General features: G+C 34.2%; 1 protein-coding gene across 1 annotated transcript in view; it reads right to left on the bottom strand.

Annotated features, from left to right (window-relative positions):
- Rfx3 (regulatory factor X3) overlaps window positions 1–18,897 on the bottom strand; it is a 211,380-nt gene that overhangs the window by 19,656 nt on the left and 172,827 nt on the right. The window contains exon 12 of the mRNA XM_048806776.1: window positions 9,784–9,937. Within this exon, the coding sequence (XP_048662733.1) occupies window positions 9,784–9,937 (154 nt within the window). The remainder of the gene's footprint in view (window positions 1–9,783; window positions 9,938–18,897) is intronic.

The following is an 18,897-nucleotide window of genomic DNA, read 5'->3' as shown; positions in this document are numbered from 1 at the left end:
AGAGTGGGTCTACTAAGTCATATTGCCTTCAAAATCTAACTTTCAATATGATTGCTATAAAGCCCTAGAATTCCATTCAATAGTCATAATATAATGATTTCAAAATGAAATACCTCTAATTGAGTGGGGTAAAAGGAAGCACAAAAAGAAAATGGAGAATGGAACTGTATCTTACTCTTGGACTTAAGGTAGTTGACAACATAAATTCAATCTGAACCTGGAGTTGAAAGTCAGTTTATGTACTGATCAAGGCATTTATGATGCAAGCAAATACCATGGAAGAATCAGCTGGCATGATGGAGATCACACAACTGAAAATCACTGATGAATTTGTATGAATATCAATATATAAATGTTAGCCTAATCAACTACTACTCTCTCTGCTCTTCTATGAAATTAATGAAAGAATGAGGCCCTTTAAAGCCTTCCTTACAGAAGGAGAAAGACTGTTCATATTCACATTTGGAATTTCCTGTTTCATTACTCTGTTGTTTTGGGGGGTACTGGGGATTGAACTCAGGGGCATTCAACCACTGAGCCATACCCCCAGTCCTATTTTGTATTTTATTTAAAGACAGAGTCTCACTGAGTTGGTTAGCGCCTGGCTTTTGCTGAGGCTGGCTTTGAACTCGTGATCCTGCTGCCTTAGCCTCCTGAGCTGCTGGAATTACAGGCATGTGCCACCATGCCCAGCCCCAGTGTTATTTTTTCAATACTCTATACTGAATTTGGACTTTGTAACAATCTGAACTTTATAAATCAGATATAACTGAGCAATGGTCTATAATTTTTGTTATATTAACCTTAGTTAATAGAACTCATCGGAAGGGGGTTAGGTAGTAAGAACTATTTTGGACGGTGAAAAGAAATGTTTTGAAATTTAAGTTGTAAGAGGTTCCATAGCATTATTTTCTTTAAATGTCTTTTAAATGGTAACCAAAGTCATAAAAGCATTTTACATTTAGCATTGGCATAGGGTTTCATAACTGAGGATAAAAACTGCTTACTTTCCAATTTTATAGTATTTGCAAGGAATACCAGTGTTTCATTTGGCAAAATCTTGGGTACTTATGTATATATAATTTCAAATAGTTTCTTAAAAATCTTAAGTCTGCTAAAAAGACCAAGATTTCTGTCAGTTGGGTCCATACAAAGGATATTCCACCCTATCATTGCTGTTAGTCCTGCTCATTGGGCTGGGCCAGGTGTCCTGGCGATATGTGCTGGGATCACTCTGCACACAGGGCAGCATAACTACATTACAGCTTTAACCATTCCGGCTTTTGTGGCCCATGGGAACCCAGCAACACACGTACTTTTTCTATAATTTTGTTTCAAAATCTCCAAGGAACAGTCATGGGAGGATATGCAGGTAGTGAAGTGTTTAACTATGCAAAGTACTACTCTGTGTTTCTCAGGGCTGTTCCCCTCAGAGCCAAGTGGATATACCTCCTGGAGCCTGTTTTACTTCTACACTGACTCCTCTGCCCCTGCGCCTCCACACACACACCATACTCCTGTTTTCTAAGATCCCAGAATTCCCTGCCCCAAGGTCCTAAATTCCTTCCTAGGCCTGTGTAGGTCTCTTCTGCAAGTTTACCCTTCTGAGGAAAGAAGGGACAGCCAAGACAACTGTTTGCAAGAGGCAGAGAAAACACTGGGCTGAGATGTCCACAAAAGGGGAGCTCAGAACTACCCATAGTATAAGATGGGGGAATGATGCATGAGAAGAGAGGTGTTTAGGGGCCAAAGGCTGGCTGCGTCTATGCCATCATTCTCTGGCTTGGAATCTGGAGGAGATATAGGATTTTACATTTAAACTCAGCCTTTCCATTTAAGAAGATATATCTGTCAAGGTGGGTGGACAGAGAAGATTTTATTTAAGTTTAGCTTACAATTTTTAAAATATTTAGACATATAGTACTTTAAGCCCTATAAATGTTAGGGCTGGGCATTCTAGCATATTCTTTATTCAAATAAAACTATGAACAGAACAGAAAGAGCCCTGTTCCTAACTCAAGACTGGCTTCCCTTGAGGTTATCTGCATTATCTAATAGGAAATGGCATTAGAAAAGTAGGATTGAATTTTGATTATATTACCTCTCCGTTTAAAAATCATTAACCGAGAAACAATGTAGTGGGGTGGGGGGTTAGAAACATGTTCTCTTTGTATTAAGGAAACCTTTATAACAAATATTTGAAGTGTTGAATTGAATTTGAAGTGTTAGTATTATCATCACACAAGGCCCATATTCTTTTAGAGAATCTCATTTTTATATTTTAAAACAGTATATTTCACTACAATGATGGTATAAAGAAAATCAGAAAATAATTCCTTTAAATTTAAGATCTTTCCAATATCAAACAAGGGCTATTTATTTATTAGCAATATCAGCAATAACCATCTTCACCTGTGACTGAGAATAAAACTTACCAAAAAGTCAATGTCTCCACCAGAACCACTTAGACTAGGCATGGGTGACAACGTGTGGCAGAGGCCAGCAGATGGAGCTGTCATGCTTAATTTATGCCAGAGAATCTTTGACACCTATCTTGTTCTTTGGTTTGGGCTGCCCAAGGAGCAACCAGACTCTTTTCTAGACAACCTAGTGGTAGACTTTGCTGAAGGGAACTATTCTGAGAGTTTTCTCCTGATGTCTACAGTGACCATTTTAGTCATTGTAATGTTTTAAGAAATCTTGAACTTCTATTTTTGCTCCTTTTCCCACTTCCAGCTGTCAAGTTGTAAGCATGTATAAAAACCTAAAAGCTGCAATTCTTGGTCTAGGAGCTTTATTTTTCTGGTAAAGAAATCCAGTGTATCAATAATGAAACTCAATGAGAATCCTGTAAACTGGTAGTCTGTTCTTAACACTATTCTTTTATACTTCCATCCTTGAATGAATATTTATTTTGTTTTAGTACTTATTGTGGGATTGTGTTTAAGCCAGATCAAAATTCTCTTCATTCCCTGAAGAGGACTACAGAAGAGCATCTCAGAGCCAGCAGGGAAGGAAAGCAAGGACAGGGAGCTAATGAGTAGGAATCCCACAGGTTGTAGCCCTGGGCTGCTGAGTCAATAGATTCTTTCTTCAAATGCAAGGAGAGAAATGAACAGGATGACAAATCAGGAGAAAAGGGAGGAATGGGACAAAGTTTCTGCAGATCAATTCTCAGGGAATCAGAGGATGAAAATATACAAGAAGGAGCCGTTCCATTTCTCCAGAAGGGGGTCACTTTATAATTGATTTTCAAGTTGTCAGAAATTATGCTAATGTGTAGGAACAGATTTACAGCTAAAACCAAACTATAAATTCTAAAAAAAATAGTTTCAGTTTAGGTCTGGTCTGTGGGTGGGTATGAAGGAGTTGAAGGGTGTAATTTGTTGTTGTTTTCTGGCAGATTTGGCTTTCCAATTGCAATTTGCTTAAACTGATATTCCCTTTAGTTTGCATATTCTAAACATCTACTAACAAAAAGTAAGAGAGGAAGAGTGGCAGAACTATCAAGAGACAAAGTTAAGAAGCCCTGGAACAAAATAATAAAAGCTTATTTGCTAAGCACCTGGCTTATCATTGTGGAAGAAAATGAGTCTATGAACATGTATGTGTGTTTGGGGAGTACAGTACAGATAAAAATAACTTAATGAAACAAATAGTCCCTATTCTGAAGGAAATTTATATGGTAAAAATTTTAAATGTGAATTAAGCCCATCTGACTATTTGGAGACATGAAATATGAGACAGTCCTACTTTCTAAAGTTTTTTTTTTTTTTTTTTTTGGTGGTAGTGGGGATAGAACTCAAGGTTGCTTTTCCCATTGACTTACATCCCCAGCCCTTTTTATTTTATTTTATTTTATTTTGAGACAAGGTTTTACTAAGTTGCTGATAGTCTTGCTAAGTTTTTGAGGCTGGTCTTGAACTTGTGATCTTTCTGCCTCAGCCTCCCAAATCACTGGAATTACAGGCATGTGCCTCTGTGTCTGCATGACTTGTTAATTTTGATTTGGGGCAATTTTCAACCTCTGTTTTCATCACAGGTTAAAAGGATACTAACTCATCTTTTGCAAGGTTTTCATAAATATTAAGTAAAGATGTAAAACAGCATAGTGACTGCCACATGTCTGACCTCAATTAAAAAAAAAATATTAAGCTTTATCATAAACAATAATATAACACCTTTTCAACACATTTTCTTTCTTTCTTTCTTTCTCTCTTTCTTTCTTTCGGTGCTGGGGATCGAACTCAGGGCCTTGTGCATGCAAGGCAAGCACTCTACCAACTGAGCTATATCCCTCTACACATTTTTTAAGCTGCTACTGTTCAAGACTTTTTTTTCTACAAAATATCTCAACTTATAATAGGGTTCATTCCTTTTAAAATACTCTTTATAACAAGTCTATTGTTCCATAAGCACATTTTCAGTGTATAACCTAGTTGCACTAGAATAATGCTCATTAAAATTTGTTTTTCTTGGGTTTTATTTTATTTTATGCATTCATGCTTATTTACTGTGGTTGTACTTCTACCAAAACTACTCATTCACTGAACTTTAATCCCAAAGTTCTGTAAATTATTATTGCTCTTTGCCAATTTTAGGTTTTGAAGACTTTATCCCCTTTTACTTTGAGTACATTAATTTGGATGAATCCATTTATCTTTAGATGGTAAATCTATACGGGTTCTTAATTTTTTCCCTAAAAATTTTACTGAAATATTCTTTCAATGTTGATATTTACAGTTGAATAATTGAAGCACCTTTTTGTTTTTCTTCCTATTTCAAAAGATTGGCATAGAGCAAGATGCGGTGGTGCACGCCTATAATCCCAGAAGCTCGGGAGGCTGAGACAGGAGGACTGCATGTTCAAAGCCAGCCTCAGCAATTTAGCAAGCCCCTAAGCAACTCGGTGAGAACCCGTCTCTTAAATAAAATTTAAAAAAAGGCAAGGGATGTGGCTCAGTGGTTAAGCACCCCTCAGTTCAATACCTAGTACCAAAAAAAAAAAAAAAAAAAAGATTGGTTATAGAGGTGGTTTAGATATAATATTTAATAAATATAATTATGATAAAAGGAACTTAAATCTATTAAATCTATTAAATATTAATTAAAATGTTTACCACAGAAAACTATCTTATGAAGCAATCAAAAGTTTATAGATTCAGTGACTATATTAGTGACCTATGTGTATTTTAAAGAAATTGAGCATATATGCCATAAACTTCCAAATAGAAAGATTCTAAACATCCATAAATTTCAAATGAGAGGATTTTTTTTGTTCAACTTTTCTTATTGTAGTTATACACAGAATGCTTATGATTTCAAATGTTTTTTTTTATTTAACAGGTATGTAAACAGATATCACTTGTTTATTTTATTTCTACTCTTAAAATTATACCATTGCCAGAAAACCTACTGATGTACTTAAAATGTTTAAATAAAAATTTGAACAACTCATAATTCTAGCAGTAAATAAATTGTTTCCTATCATCTAGGCAAAGAAGGAAGGAAGGGAGGGAGAGTTGAGTTCTGGAATTGCATATGCCATAAACAACTTATTAGGAAGAATTAATAAAGTAGTAGATCGACATACAAAAACTTATGGGATGTGATCCTGTTGCAAGTTTGGGGGTCACTTGTTGAAATGAAGTGATAGTGTTACAGTGAATGTAAAAATAATATTTTTATGCTTCCATATTTTGTTTAACATGGTTGCTCTCTTGTTCTTGCTCAAATAGCATAATGTTAGATTTAAAATTCATTTATTAAGTTCATATTAAAAGAAAAGATACTTTAATTGTTCTTAAATTACTTTAAAAGGAAAACCTTTTTTTTTCTTTCTGTGAGCATATGTAGCTCTCTGACACTTCTCAGAGCATCAATAAAGACAAAACAAAAGCCCAGCTAAGTCTGTGACTATTTTATAGGTTTACCCTTTTGACTTCTGAACTGTTTTTGTTCCAATTCTATCCCAGCCTGGAGCAAGTAATAAACATGGTAAATTAACAGCATACACTCTGGTGCCAGACTGCTTGGTTTCAGGACCTGATTTTACAGGTTCTGTGTTCTTTGTGGTCTCAGATATGACTTATGTGTGCTTCCCTGTGCCTTCGTGGTCTCAACCCCTTATGTGATTTTGGGTCAGTTATAAAATGGCTCTGTGTCTCATTTCATTATAGTAAAATAAGTATAACAGTATCTATTCAACAGGGTTTTTTTTTTTTTGGGGGGGGGGCGGCGGTATTAATACCAGGGTTTGAACTCAGGGGCACTTTACCACTGAGCCACATCCCCAGCCCTATTTTGTATTTTATTTAGAGATAAGACATTTCAGTTACTATTTAGCAATTATTTAAAAGATTCCCCCCAACACACAATGTTAGTGGTTAGAAGCATGGGCTTAAAAATTAGATTATGTGTTTGAAAAAACTGAGTTGCGTAGCACCTCGCGGTTGCTAAGGCTAGCTTTGAACTCTTGATTCTCCTGTCTTAGCTCCCTGAGCAGCTGGGATTATAGGCATGTGCCACTGAGCCTGGCTCAACAGGGTTTTAAGTTATTAAATTAATGTATATATTTGGAATGGTGCTTGGTACACTATGATTACATGGGAGATATCCTAATCCAATTCTTCCTCTTCACTTTTGAATTTGACAATGTCAAATTCAATGATTTTCCATGATAATTTCCCAGTATAGCTGTGTTCCCTCCCATTTCACATATGACTTATGTGTACTTCCCTGTGCCTTTGTGGTCTTAACCTCTTGCTTCCAGATTCTCTCTAGCTTCACTAGTTATTTCTTTTTGGCCTTTATCACTTCAAACATCATTTCCTTGGGAAAGTCTTCCCAAGGAAGACCTTCCCTGGTCCTCCCAAGCTAGAATAATTGTCCCTTTCTTTAATATAGGACCATCTAATATAATTTGGGGGAATTAGGCCTCTCTGAGAAACTGTTATTTAGACACAAAGTAGGAGTTATATTGGCCATGGAGGTGAAGAAAGGGTTCTAGGTAGGAGGAACCATTCATATAGTGGTCCATGACAAAATGAGCTTGGTGAATGAGAACAGGGAAGATGCTACTGTGATTGCAAGAGAAGGAGTAGGAAGTAGGAGGTTGAGGCTAATCAGAGAGGCAGAGCCAGATCACGCAAGACCTAGTGTATCAAGGGAAGAATTTTCTTCATTAACAAAAGGAAAACTCACTAAGGAGTTTTAAGTGGGGGATAACATGATCAGTTTTGCATTTTTGACAGATGATAATGATTGCACTGCAAAAGATTTGAGAATGAGAAGACCTAGTAATTGGTTGTAGACAAAGGTCCAGATAGAAGGACATGCAAAAGATGCTGTTTAGGAATCTAGCATGTCATTGTGTAAATCATGTGCCATTTACCGAGAAAGAACAATTAGAAAAAGTTTAATCTAACTAAGTGCATGTGTATAATAAGCTCCACAGTGACAATTATTACTATTGTTATGCTGGTTATGATTACTAATTATTAAAAATCTTTTGCTGCAATTCAGGGTAATGGTAAATTGTATGGATTTCAAAAGATTTGGGCCTGACCTATTGTTCTCACAGGGTATACAAGCACTTCTGGATTTGATGTTTGAAAAAAAAAGTCATCCTAAGGGGAAAATGTAGGATAGACTTGGTATAACATGTAAAGGGAACATGAGAAAACAGGTTCTTCTTTCTTGAAGTTCCTTCTCCTTTATCCCCCCAAACAAGAAATTTTTGATATAATAATATGACCATAGCCAACAGGTCTATGAAGTATCAGTGTTATATGGGAAGAACAAACCTAGAAAATTAGCCTTAATTTGACTGCTGAGCTGAATAATGGACGAACACAGACAGATCAAATACGTTTCTACAAACTGGGTATGGGCACAGTAAACAAATAATTCAGGAGATGTATCTAAATCTTTGATATTACAAAGGTACTATATGTCTTATTTTTTTCATTTAGATTTATTCATATATTTTTGCCTCATGTAACAAGGTCATATTCATTTATATTGTTTACATGTTGCAAAATAAGATGCCTATTAAAATGATTAGTTATTAGATTGATCATGCAGTCCCTTTTAATTATGGTGCAGTACTTCCTGTACAAGCATATAAGGAGTTTGCAAAGCTGTCACTGCTTTTTTACCTAGAGATGCAAGGAAAGCAGAGACCACGAATTAGGATTATGTGGATACATGGCGCTGAAGAGAATTCCTGTTGTCATATCCTGCTCATTCTGTTAAAGAAGCCCTGGAGCATATGAAGTGGATGGCCAATGTATTGAATATACTGAAATGTGGGTCCACTTCAGAAATCTTGAACCTTGAGTCAAGAAATCTGATAGTACTTAATCTACATGCCTATAGGGCATTTGACAATAATACATCTACACAAAAACTAAAGAAAGAAGCAAGAAGGGAAAGTGAAATCTAAGAAAAGTTCACACTTTTTGGTGACATGAAGTTCTGTCTAATATTTAAAGCTGTAGTGATTCTTGCTTAAATTCACACATATCCATTTGGCATCATGTAAGCACAATCACCAATGGAGAACATTATATAAAGACATATACATTAGTACACTATGAGGAATTATAGAGAAAAGGAAATGATGAGTATTTTAACTGACATTATGAACATGTTTGGCATGTATTTTATTCATACTAGAATACTTATGACGTTCTTGAAGTACTTTGATAATTTTATTTATGCTTTTATTTTATTAAATTAAGAAAAACATCTAATAATATTTACCTTCAATATTTCTTACTTAAATAAGCACATATAAATAGCTTAAAAATGAAAATGATTTCATTACTGCTTTGGGTAATTTCTGTCTGGCCTGGTATAATTCATCACAATATAAAGAACCTTTTTCAATGTGATAAAATGAGCCAGCACTGAATCATTTGAGCATTTGCACATATCCCTCATTAGTTATATTAGCTTCAGAATTTTGCTTTTTGATATTTGTCAAAGATAAGACATTTCAGTTACTATTTAGCAATTATTTAAAAGATTCCCCCCCAACACGCAATGTTAGTGGTTAGAAGCATGGACTTGAAAATTAGATTATGTGTTTGAAAAAAAAGTCTCTACCATATTTTAGCTATGTTACCATTTAATCTCTCTATTTGAGGTTTCTGCATAAACCTCAGAAGCTGATCTGTAGAAGAGGATAAAGAAGAACCCATCTCAAAAAATTGTTGTAATTATTAATGTTTTATTATGTGTGAAGAACTTAGAACTATGCCTGGTACATAGTGTCTAAAAAATGCTAGCTATTATAAGTGTCACCATAATCATCATCACCACCATCATCCTTCCAAAACAGAATTATTCATTTTCTTCTTGAAGAATAGGTAAAATAAAGAGTCTATAAAATATTTAATCTTTCCTTTATATTCCCAGCCCTAGCTTTATCAGAAGCATTAATCTTTCTTATTTCCACTCAGTAGATTTTTTTTTTTAAGTCCAGTGGGTCTCAAGCTTTTGCATTGACTCTTACATAAAGTAGCAAAACATTCTATGACCTTTAACATGATATAATCTACAATTTTAGAATCCTTGGATTAAAAACAAACATGAACAGGGATATTTAAGGATACCTTGCAATAATTACATAGCCCCTCTAGGGTCTGAGACTCACTTGGTTATGAAACATTGCTTTAATCAATAATTATCACACTTAGATTTAAATGTAACTCAGATTGTTAAAAAAAAAAAAAAAAAAAAAAACCCAGTGGGTCATAGTTCTTTTATCCTCCTTACCTCGCCCATGACTGCTATGGGTGTCTCTCCTGTTGCCTGAGCAACACGATGCTCTACTAAGTAGAACATGTACTCATCGTAGAGTAGACGGATCAGGTGGAAGGAGCCAAAGCTAGCAGCACTGCGCAAGGTTAAATCCCGAATAACCATTGAGCTGTGCCAAGAGAAAAGACATATATGCAGCCAATGTTAGTGATGAGGGTTAGAGTTCAACTTATTTTTTCCTCTTAACAGAAGTTAAGTTGGGAGCCTATGTAGTTGGTACAGCAAGAAACTTGCCAGGAAATAAATTCATTATTGAAAGCATTTGGCTCAACTCATTTAAAATAGAATGGCAAACAGGTAACTCTCCCAAAGGTCTGATCCTTATTAGAGTAGACAGATTTTCAGTGGGGAAAACCATTTTACCATTATAGGTCTGTCTACCTGTTCCATTAAACTCAAGAATGGATCAGAATTGAACAAATACTTTTTTGAAAAGCTGTTAACTCATCATCAACATAAGAAAAAGCAACTCAAAGTAAAAACCTTATTGATTATGTAGTAATCAATCTAAATGATAATGATCTTCAGGATATAATTTTAGAAAAATACGTATTTGTGCCAGACAAAGGGTACAAAAACACTAAGCAAAGTTCCCAGGTGTAACCATACAAAATGTAGCTAAGTATGTATAGGGATTCCAGCAAGTGTTGTTAAGAAGGCAAAATCATTTAATGATTCCAGTTTCTTACTGATTTTCATTTAAGGTGTTTTTCTAGTAGAATTGGGAGTTACAAAATACTTAACTTTGAAAAATGTGAACATTTAATTTATATTAATACTCAAGTATGAACAGTATTAATAAAATACTACTAATAAGCTATTCAAAATAGAAATGAGCCCAAAACAAAATCCTGGCCTCCTGAATGATGTACTAATCATTATGATTGTTCATGTACTTTAAACTTCTTTAATATTTGTAACTTAGACCCAGAATGATGTATATATATTTATGCAGGTATAGTTTTCATCACTTTAATTCAGTGGTCTTTAAGATTTTTGACCTATAAATACTAAAAGAGCCACCTTAGCCTCAGTAGGAAGAGACAGAATCTCACAAATGTAAGCCTGATATTTCAGGCCTTGTTTTCCAATGAAGAATTATAAAATGCAGGAAAAGTGAAAATCGTAAGACTATAGTTCAGTTTTCTGCTTCATTTTTAACCTCTTTAAAACAGAGGCTATTAATACCTCAAATTCTATAGATTTAATTTGCCAAATGACAGATCATTATTGTACATCTAAAACTCAGAAGCCCTGGATTCTGATTCTTGTTTTTCATTGACTGCTGACCTCCAGTAAATAATTTCCCTGACACTGTCTTTTCCTCTTGGGAGAAAAATGAAAGAAATGCTTTTAGTTTTGTCTAACTCATATGGTTATTTCAAGATAAAATGACCTAAAGAATGTGGAATCAACTTATGAATGAATAGAACATGACTCAAATGTTTAAGTGATTGTAGTTATAATATATAGAATAGGAGGAGCTGAGCTTATTCTCATTTGTTTATGGCAGTAAGAATGGGGATTGCTATATGCCGATGACAGGGGACCTCTCATTTCTGTGGATCTATGTACAAAATAAAATAGAAACCACTCATTTAGAGTTAGATTCAGGTTGCTACTATGTGATCTTGGTTGTGATTATGTAAACTTTTTTTAAGGCTCAAAAGTTAAATAGTTATCTTTTATCTGTAGTTTTGATCTCCTAGCTTCATTACATGTGGTCAACTATAGTCTGAAAATATTAAATGAAAATTCCAGAAATTGTGGAAGCTTCTGAGTTGTGTGATGAAATCTCCTGACATCCTGTGCTCCTTGTTGCCCAGGATGTGACTCATCCTGTTCAGTGTATCCACACTGTGTATGCATCTGCCTGTTAGTTACTTAGTACCTGTCTTGGTTATCAGATCTATGACAGTATTACAAAACTTGCATGCAAGTAACACTTATCTTTCTTAAGAATAGTCCCAATGAGCTGGTCATTTAGATATATGAAAGAACAACGGTAAAGTGATTTATTTAAGTGAAAAGATGAAGGTTTTTGACTTAAGGAAGCAAAAATTGTATACTGAGACTGCTAAGATCTATAGTAAGAAGAAATCATCTGTGAAATTGAAAAGAAAGAAGAAATTTGTGCTAGATTTGTTGTCATGTCTCAAACTGCAAAGGTTAGAGACAAAACCTGGTAAGTAGACAAGGCATTACATTTTATGGCTCAGTACTATATGTGCTTTCAAGCAGCCAGTGGGGATATTGGAATGCATCCCTCATGAATAAGGTAGGAATACTGTACATGGTTACTACATTGTTACATAGATTAGAGTTAATAATATATTCATTATCATAAATAGTAGTTCCAGTACATGATTCCTTATAGTAAAATACTTAAACAGATTCCTTAAGTTTAGAACTCTATTTTAAGGGTAGATAACTTTAAAAAGAATATCTTCATTTATGTACCAAAGAAATAATTCTATTCTTGTCTTTCCTAAAATTCAGTAATATATCACAAATATGTAAAAATAATTTACATGAACATAATGACTATTTTAAATGAAAGATCTTTCCCTTTGGAAAAAAATTAAAGCAAAGAATCCTCTACATAAAAAACACAGGAAAAAATAACACAAGAGTAACAATGAAATGTTACATTACATTTTGTCCCTTAACACCAACTTAAAGACAATAATTTTGAAAATGATGCAAGACCAAAACACTCACACTTAACTGCATCCATCTTGCTGAAGAAAAGTAAATATTTAAAATACAGCCCAGAGAAGACAAATCGCTAACAAACATACAAAAATAAGACTAATTTTATTTGAAATTATAGAAAATGAAAATTAAAGCAAGACACCACCCATTACCTATCATACTGAAGGAGATTACAAGACCCAGTGTTACAGAGAGTTTGAGAAAAGAACTCTACTATCTCCACAAGTATAAATCCACAAATCTTTTGTAGAGAGGAATTTGTCAAAATTTAAGATGTTAAATCCTTTCATTTAGTGAAATTAGTATCTAATTCTAGATATTTATGCAAATGAGTAAGGTTAGTTTTAGTTAAAGCAATAATTGTATTAGTGAGAAAAATTAAATATCCACTAGTAGGATGCTGATTAAACAAATTATGGCTCATTATATCCAGAATTATATACAATAGTTAAAAAAATAAGGAAGACATAGTTGCTAACATGGGAACATCTATTATATGATATTAGGTCAAAGAATCAACATGTAAAAGCTGACTTACACAAAACACCTTTATATCATTTACAAAATCCTAACCCTAAGTAAATGAGAATATCTAATTATCTTAATACTTTATTAATAGTAAAATTACACACTTCATTGAATAGCATTAGTCATTTTAAAACATTTATCTTAAGATATATGTATAACTGTATACAAAGATAATCAGAAATTTTTAAAAATTCTATCAAAACACTAAAAACCATCAAAATGTTCAAGAAGAAGAAAATAAGGGAATGTTTAAATCATGTATGACACATATATTATGTGGCCATTAAAAATTACAGTGGCCCCTCCTTGCCTATAGTTTTACTTTTCTATGGTTACCCATAGTCAACCTCAATCTTAAAAATGCGAAAAGGCAAACTTAGGAAATAAATTAATCATAAGTTTAAATTGTGTGACATTCTGAGTAATACAATGAAATCTCATGCTGTCCTACCCAAGATGTGAGTGTTTAATGTATCCACACCACATATGTAACCCACCTGTTACTCACTCATAGCTGTATCATTCATTAGATCAAACTGTTGCAGCATCACAATGTTTGTGCTCAAGTAACCCTTATAATAAAGTAGCCTAACACCATGGTATGTCACAATAGTCCTGTTATTCCTCATTTTATCTCCTCATATAGGCATTGTATCATCTCACTTCATCATAAGAAGGGTAAATATAATAAGATTATGAGGGAGAGAATCCACACCCACTATACTCGCAAAACTTTCCTTACAGAATAGTGATTCTATTTTTATTAGTGTCATTAAACTCTAATTGTGTCTAATTGCAAGTCAAACTTTATCTTATGTAAGTATAAATGTGTAGGAAAAAGCAAAGTGTGTGTGTATATGTGTGTGTGTGTGTGTGTGTGTGTGTGTGTGTGTGTGTAGGGTTTGGTTTTGCCCTTGGTTTTAGCCATACACTAAAGGTCTTGGAAAATATCTCCTATAGAAGTATAGTATGTTTCTGGAGGTAATGACAAGAAATTCTCAATGCATAATGTTAAATGACATATATTCAAGGAAAAATACAGGTAATAATCTTTGGTAAGCAACTGGATCTCAATTTTATTTAATAGCAAAGAAAATATTTTACCAGTGTTTTTTATTAGGGGGTGGGCATAGTAAAATTATGGGTAATTTAATTTAATCTTTGTATATATAGTTTTTTTAAATTTTCCAGATTATCTAATATGAAACATATTAATTTCATAATAAAAATATTTGTTTTACAGCTTACTACAGGGGCACAGCAACATCAATGTTTATAGCAGCACAATTCACAACAGCTAAATTGTAGAACCAACCCAGATGCCCTTTAGTCGATGAATGGATAGGGAAAATGTGGTATATATACACAATGGAATATTACGCAGCATTAAAAGAGAACAAAATCATGGCATTTGCAGGTAAATGGATGGAAATGGAGAATATTATGCTAAGTGAAATAAGCCAAAAAAGGACTATCCCCCCAAAACCAAATGCTGAATGTTTTCTCTAATATGAGGATGCTGACTCATAGTGGGGATGCGGGGTCAGCATGGGGGGATGGAGGACCTTTAGATAGGGCAAAAGGGAGGAAGGGGAGGGGAGGGAGCTTGAGAGTAGGAAATATGGTGGAATGAGATGGACATCATTACTCTAAATACATGTATGAGACACGAATGATGTAACTCTACTATGTGTACAACATGAAAAATCATGTTGTATATGTATAATATGAATTGAAATGCATTCTGCTGTCATATATAACAACTTAAAATAAATAACCTTAAAAATGTTTGTTTTAAAATATAACTTTCATTATATTATACAAAAATAATTATGACTCAATTGAAGTCCAGAAATTTGGGAGGGATAAATGTCACAAACATAAAATGAATTCTTTGTTTAAATATTTCTAAATTCAAATTTTAGGCCTTTATATTACTCTTAAAATATAATAATCCTGAAATCAGGTAAATGATTTAAGAAGAATGTTAACAATAATTCTCCAATATCATTACAGACTTGTAAAGTCAATTAATTTTTTCCAAGAGAATTTACATTTATTCATGCACTAAATATTATGTTCCCACTCTATGTCAGAGTCTTATTTTAAAACAAATGAGAAAAATAATTTTAGTTTCAACAATTTACTTTATAGTAGGAGTAAAATTCAATAAAAATACAAGTAGATAAAAATTTTTTCTGAGGAGATGAGCATCTGAGTGGAAATTGGTCTGAAGTGTCGGAACGAACCACAGGAACACATAGGTGAAGAGTTTCCTTGGCAGAAAGTTTCCCTGACCTCGAGGTAGAACTATGTTTGTTGTGTTTAAAGAAAGGCCAGAAGGCACATATGATTGGAGAACAGCAAGCAAAGAAAATAACACATAATTGGGTCTGGAGGTTACCAGTAGCTGGACCGTGTGGATCTTGTGACAAGGCCTTTGGATTTTGTTCTAAGTATTTTGGAAATTTTTGATCTGTTAAACCGTCACTTTATTTCAACAAAAAATGTACATCTAATACTCAATTCTGTTGGAAAAATTTTAAAACTTTGCTGATTTTCAATTATAATACCCAGGTTTTTTTTAGTATTTATTTTTTAGTTGTATATAATACCTTTATTTTGTTTATTTTTATGTGGTACAGAGGATCGAGCCTAGGGCCTCACATGTGCTAGGCGAGCACTCTACTGCTGAGCCACAACCCCAGCCCCCCAGTATTTAAAAAAAAATCACTAAAGGGTATGTCATGAAATTATTGTTATATGTCTAAAAAAGAATCAGTTAGATTGCATCATCAGTGCTAGGTGTACTTCATTCTCGCTGTGTTGGGCTTCTGCCCTAGTGCCAAATATTAAATGACAAGAATTAATAGTTTAATTGGAAAGGTATTATCCAATTCAGGTGTGTTGCAAAATTAACTCCATTAAGTGTCATGTTGCTAAGTTACCATGAATTCAACTTTAAAAAAACAGAGTTGTAAACATTAATTATTTTATAATAATTGAGAAATACCTTTGTGTATTTATCCTTATAAGTCAATGGTATAGAAATTGAAACATATACCCTACTACATGATACAATCCCCTTTCTGCATATTTGAGGATGCATCACATCCTTTCTAAGGAAAAAGGTGAGACTATCATAACCCTGACTCAATGTGAACTCTGAATTATAAAGTAAAATCAAAAAAGTATTTTTGGAAGATTTTTATATTGTCCATTTGTAAAGCAAACTAGGTTCCCTGTGTCCTTTTCCAAGACACAGCATGAAAGGTGCACTTCTTTTTTTTCTGCAGTGCTAGGTTTGGACTCAGGGCCTTGCACATGCCAGGCCAATGCCATAGTATTTTTGTTCTTTTAAAAAATGGAATATTTGGATGATCTTCAAAGTAACCCTGAGGAATGCTTTCTTCTATCACCCAAAAGACACACAAGCTGAGTAATGGCCCATATAACGTCTCCATTTCTGCCCAAGAAAGGCAGTGGCTCTTTTCCTATCTTCCAGAAAGTCAACATTAGCCTTTCAAAGCCAGGTAAGGCAAGGAGAGATTGCATTTGGAGCACAGTGTATTTGCAGCAATAGATCAACTGCTGCTAGCATGATTCACTGCCAGTTCATTTCTATATTTTTGTGCATGTAAATATATATACAGAATTTTAGAAATTAGGAGGTTAAGTATCTGATTTCAGAACATAAAGGGTCTATGAATGTGACTGCCAAATTTACAATGGCATTTACAAATGTACAAATTCTTGGCATTTACAATGCCAAAAACATTTTTATAAATACTCTCATCCTGCTTCCCTGATAGTTTGTGAATGCAGTTTTCATTACTCAATATGTTCTTATGCCTCAGTAAACCACAGTTCAGTTATTAAAGAGTCTTAAGTTTTTAAGCTATTGACTTTGCCTACCAGCAGGAGGTATGCATCTGTCTGAATGTGCCTTTCCTCTGTGGCCCTGAACTATATGCCTTCAAGTCCTTTTGAAATGAAAATAATAACCATAATAGTGTCTAATAATAACAAGCCAATTATACCCAACTCAGGGAGGACACAAGGCTAGCAAGTAATGATCTACGGGGTTTGCATATCTACAGAGAACAAGAAATATTTTTTTCCTCCTTTCAAGATACCTGCAACAGATCTCTGTGGAAACCAAGGCTCCAGGGGTGTGTTTCTAAAATAATATCAGCTAAATATAGGGGGAGAAACCCATAGGAATGAGTAACAGCAAGCCTGACAGCAACAGCATAGAAAGCTAGGAGGAGGAGGAAGAGAATTGGGGGAGGAGGAGGAAGAAGAAGAAGGATGGAAAAACAAACAAACAAAAAAAAACTACCTCCTTGCTTTTTCTAATGCAGAGGATGGTCTCTGCTTTGATCATTTACATTTTGGAAGAGCCAATCAGTGTTGCTGTTGTTAGATCAATCATTCCTGGAACACATATACCATTTATACTATTTTCTGGGGAAAAGACCTGAATAAAATATTGACCCTTGAGCAAATGGGGAAAATACCTGAAATATTCTCAAGAAGTGTTCCCAAATATGAATATTGAATTCTACCATGACCACTACTATTGCTGCATTTACTTTGAGCACATAATGACGATGCTTTCCAAGACTTCCCTGTATACTGAGGAAAAACTAACATTTCTTGTTAACCTAGAAGTGCCTTCACTAAAGCACACCAGTGGGTCACGGATTCTGGCAACATCGTGATATTATACTCTCAAACTATGTGAGCTAAAGAGATGAAGCAGAACTATGGAATTATATACATTATATATTCCATTGCAGAAACAAAAAACCAAACAATAGCAAAACACTTTCAGACTTTCCTTCACTGCATTTTACCCTAGGCTACACACTAGAAGATAATTTTTAGGAATTAAGGATAAGCAAACTAGATATCCAGTGAATCTGTACCTTTACTTCAGTTTAAGAAGTAAGAATAAAGTTAGTTGAGAAAGAAAAGTCACTTAATGTAAAAAAGCAAGTAACAAAAATTAAAAGACCTCTGGGTTCCATTTTCATAAAGGTGGGTAAAACAAGGTACAAGTTCTAAAAAAGAGTCTGGATTTACTGGTTCACAACTGGTGTTAGTTACTAAATTGTTATTACTTATTTGTATGCTTTCCTTCCTTATCTCTAGCTTTGGACTCACCAATGATGCTCAGACAATGACCACAGTATACCCACAGTCATAAACATGGGTATGTCCTATGGTTACTATTTTCTGATATGTTCATAGTTGCACAAGATCTAAACTAGAGATAAACCATATCTCTAAGTAGGTATAGCTTTCAGGCTTAAGTCAGTGGGGGCTGTCTTTATTTAAAGAAGTAAAAATATGAACTCTTACCACAAGAACAAATGCCAGGATTAATAATATAAGTTATCTAACTTGTAAAATATAACTTCATCTGTCAATTCCATTCCACATATATATGGAATAAATGTTAACCAATACAGGTCAAAGATGATGTTTTTAACTCTTTGGTAGAGCTTTTGTCAGCTGCTCATCTCAATTTGATTTGCTATCACACATCCTATAATCAGTAAATCCTTTCTCTTTTGGGGGTACTTCTATTTGTACAGAAATATTAATTTCTATCTACATTATTTTAGTCAAAAAGTGATTCATCCTATCAGTAAGCTATGTTACTATCTACCAGATTACTGGCTGTGCATCAGAACAACCAAGATAGCATTCTGGAGGGAAAAAAGAAAAAGGCCCAATCCTGACTATCCCCACTCCTAATCACTACTTCCTGACCACCAAGACTTTGATTTAGTAGGTCTCAGGAGGCACCTATATTTT

Source organism: Marmota marmota, unplaced genomic scaffold (assembly GCF_001458135.2).
Source record: "Marmota marmota marmota unplaced genomic scaffold, marMar, whole genome shotgun sequence".
Classification (NCBI taxonomy): domain Eukaryota; kingdom Metazoa; phylum Chordata; class Mammalia; order Rodentia; family Sciuridae; genus Marmota; species Marmota marmota.
This window is presented reverse-complemented; position numbering and strand designations above follow the sequence as displayed.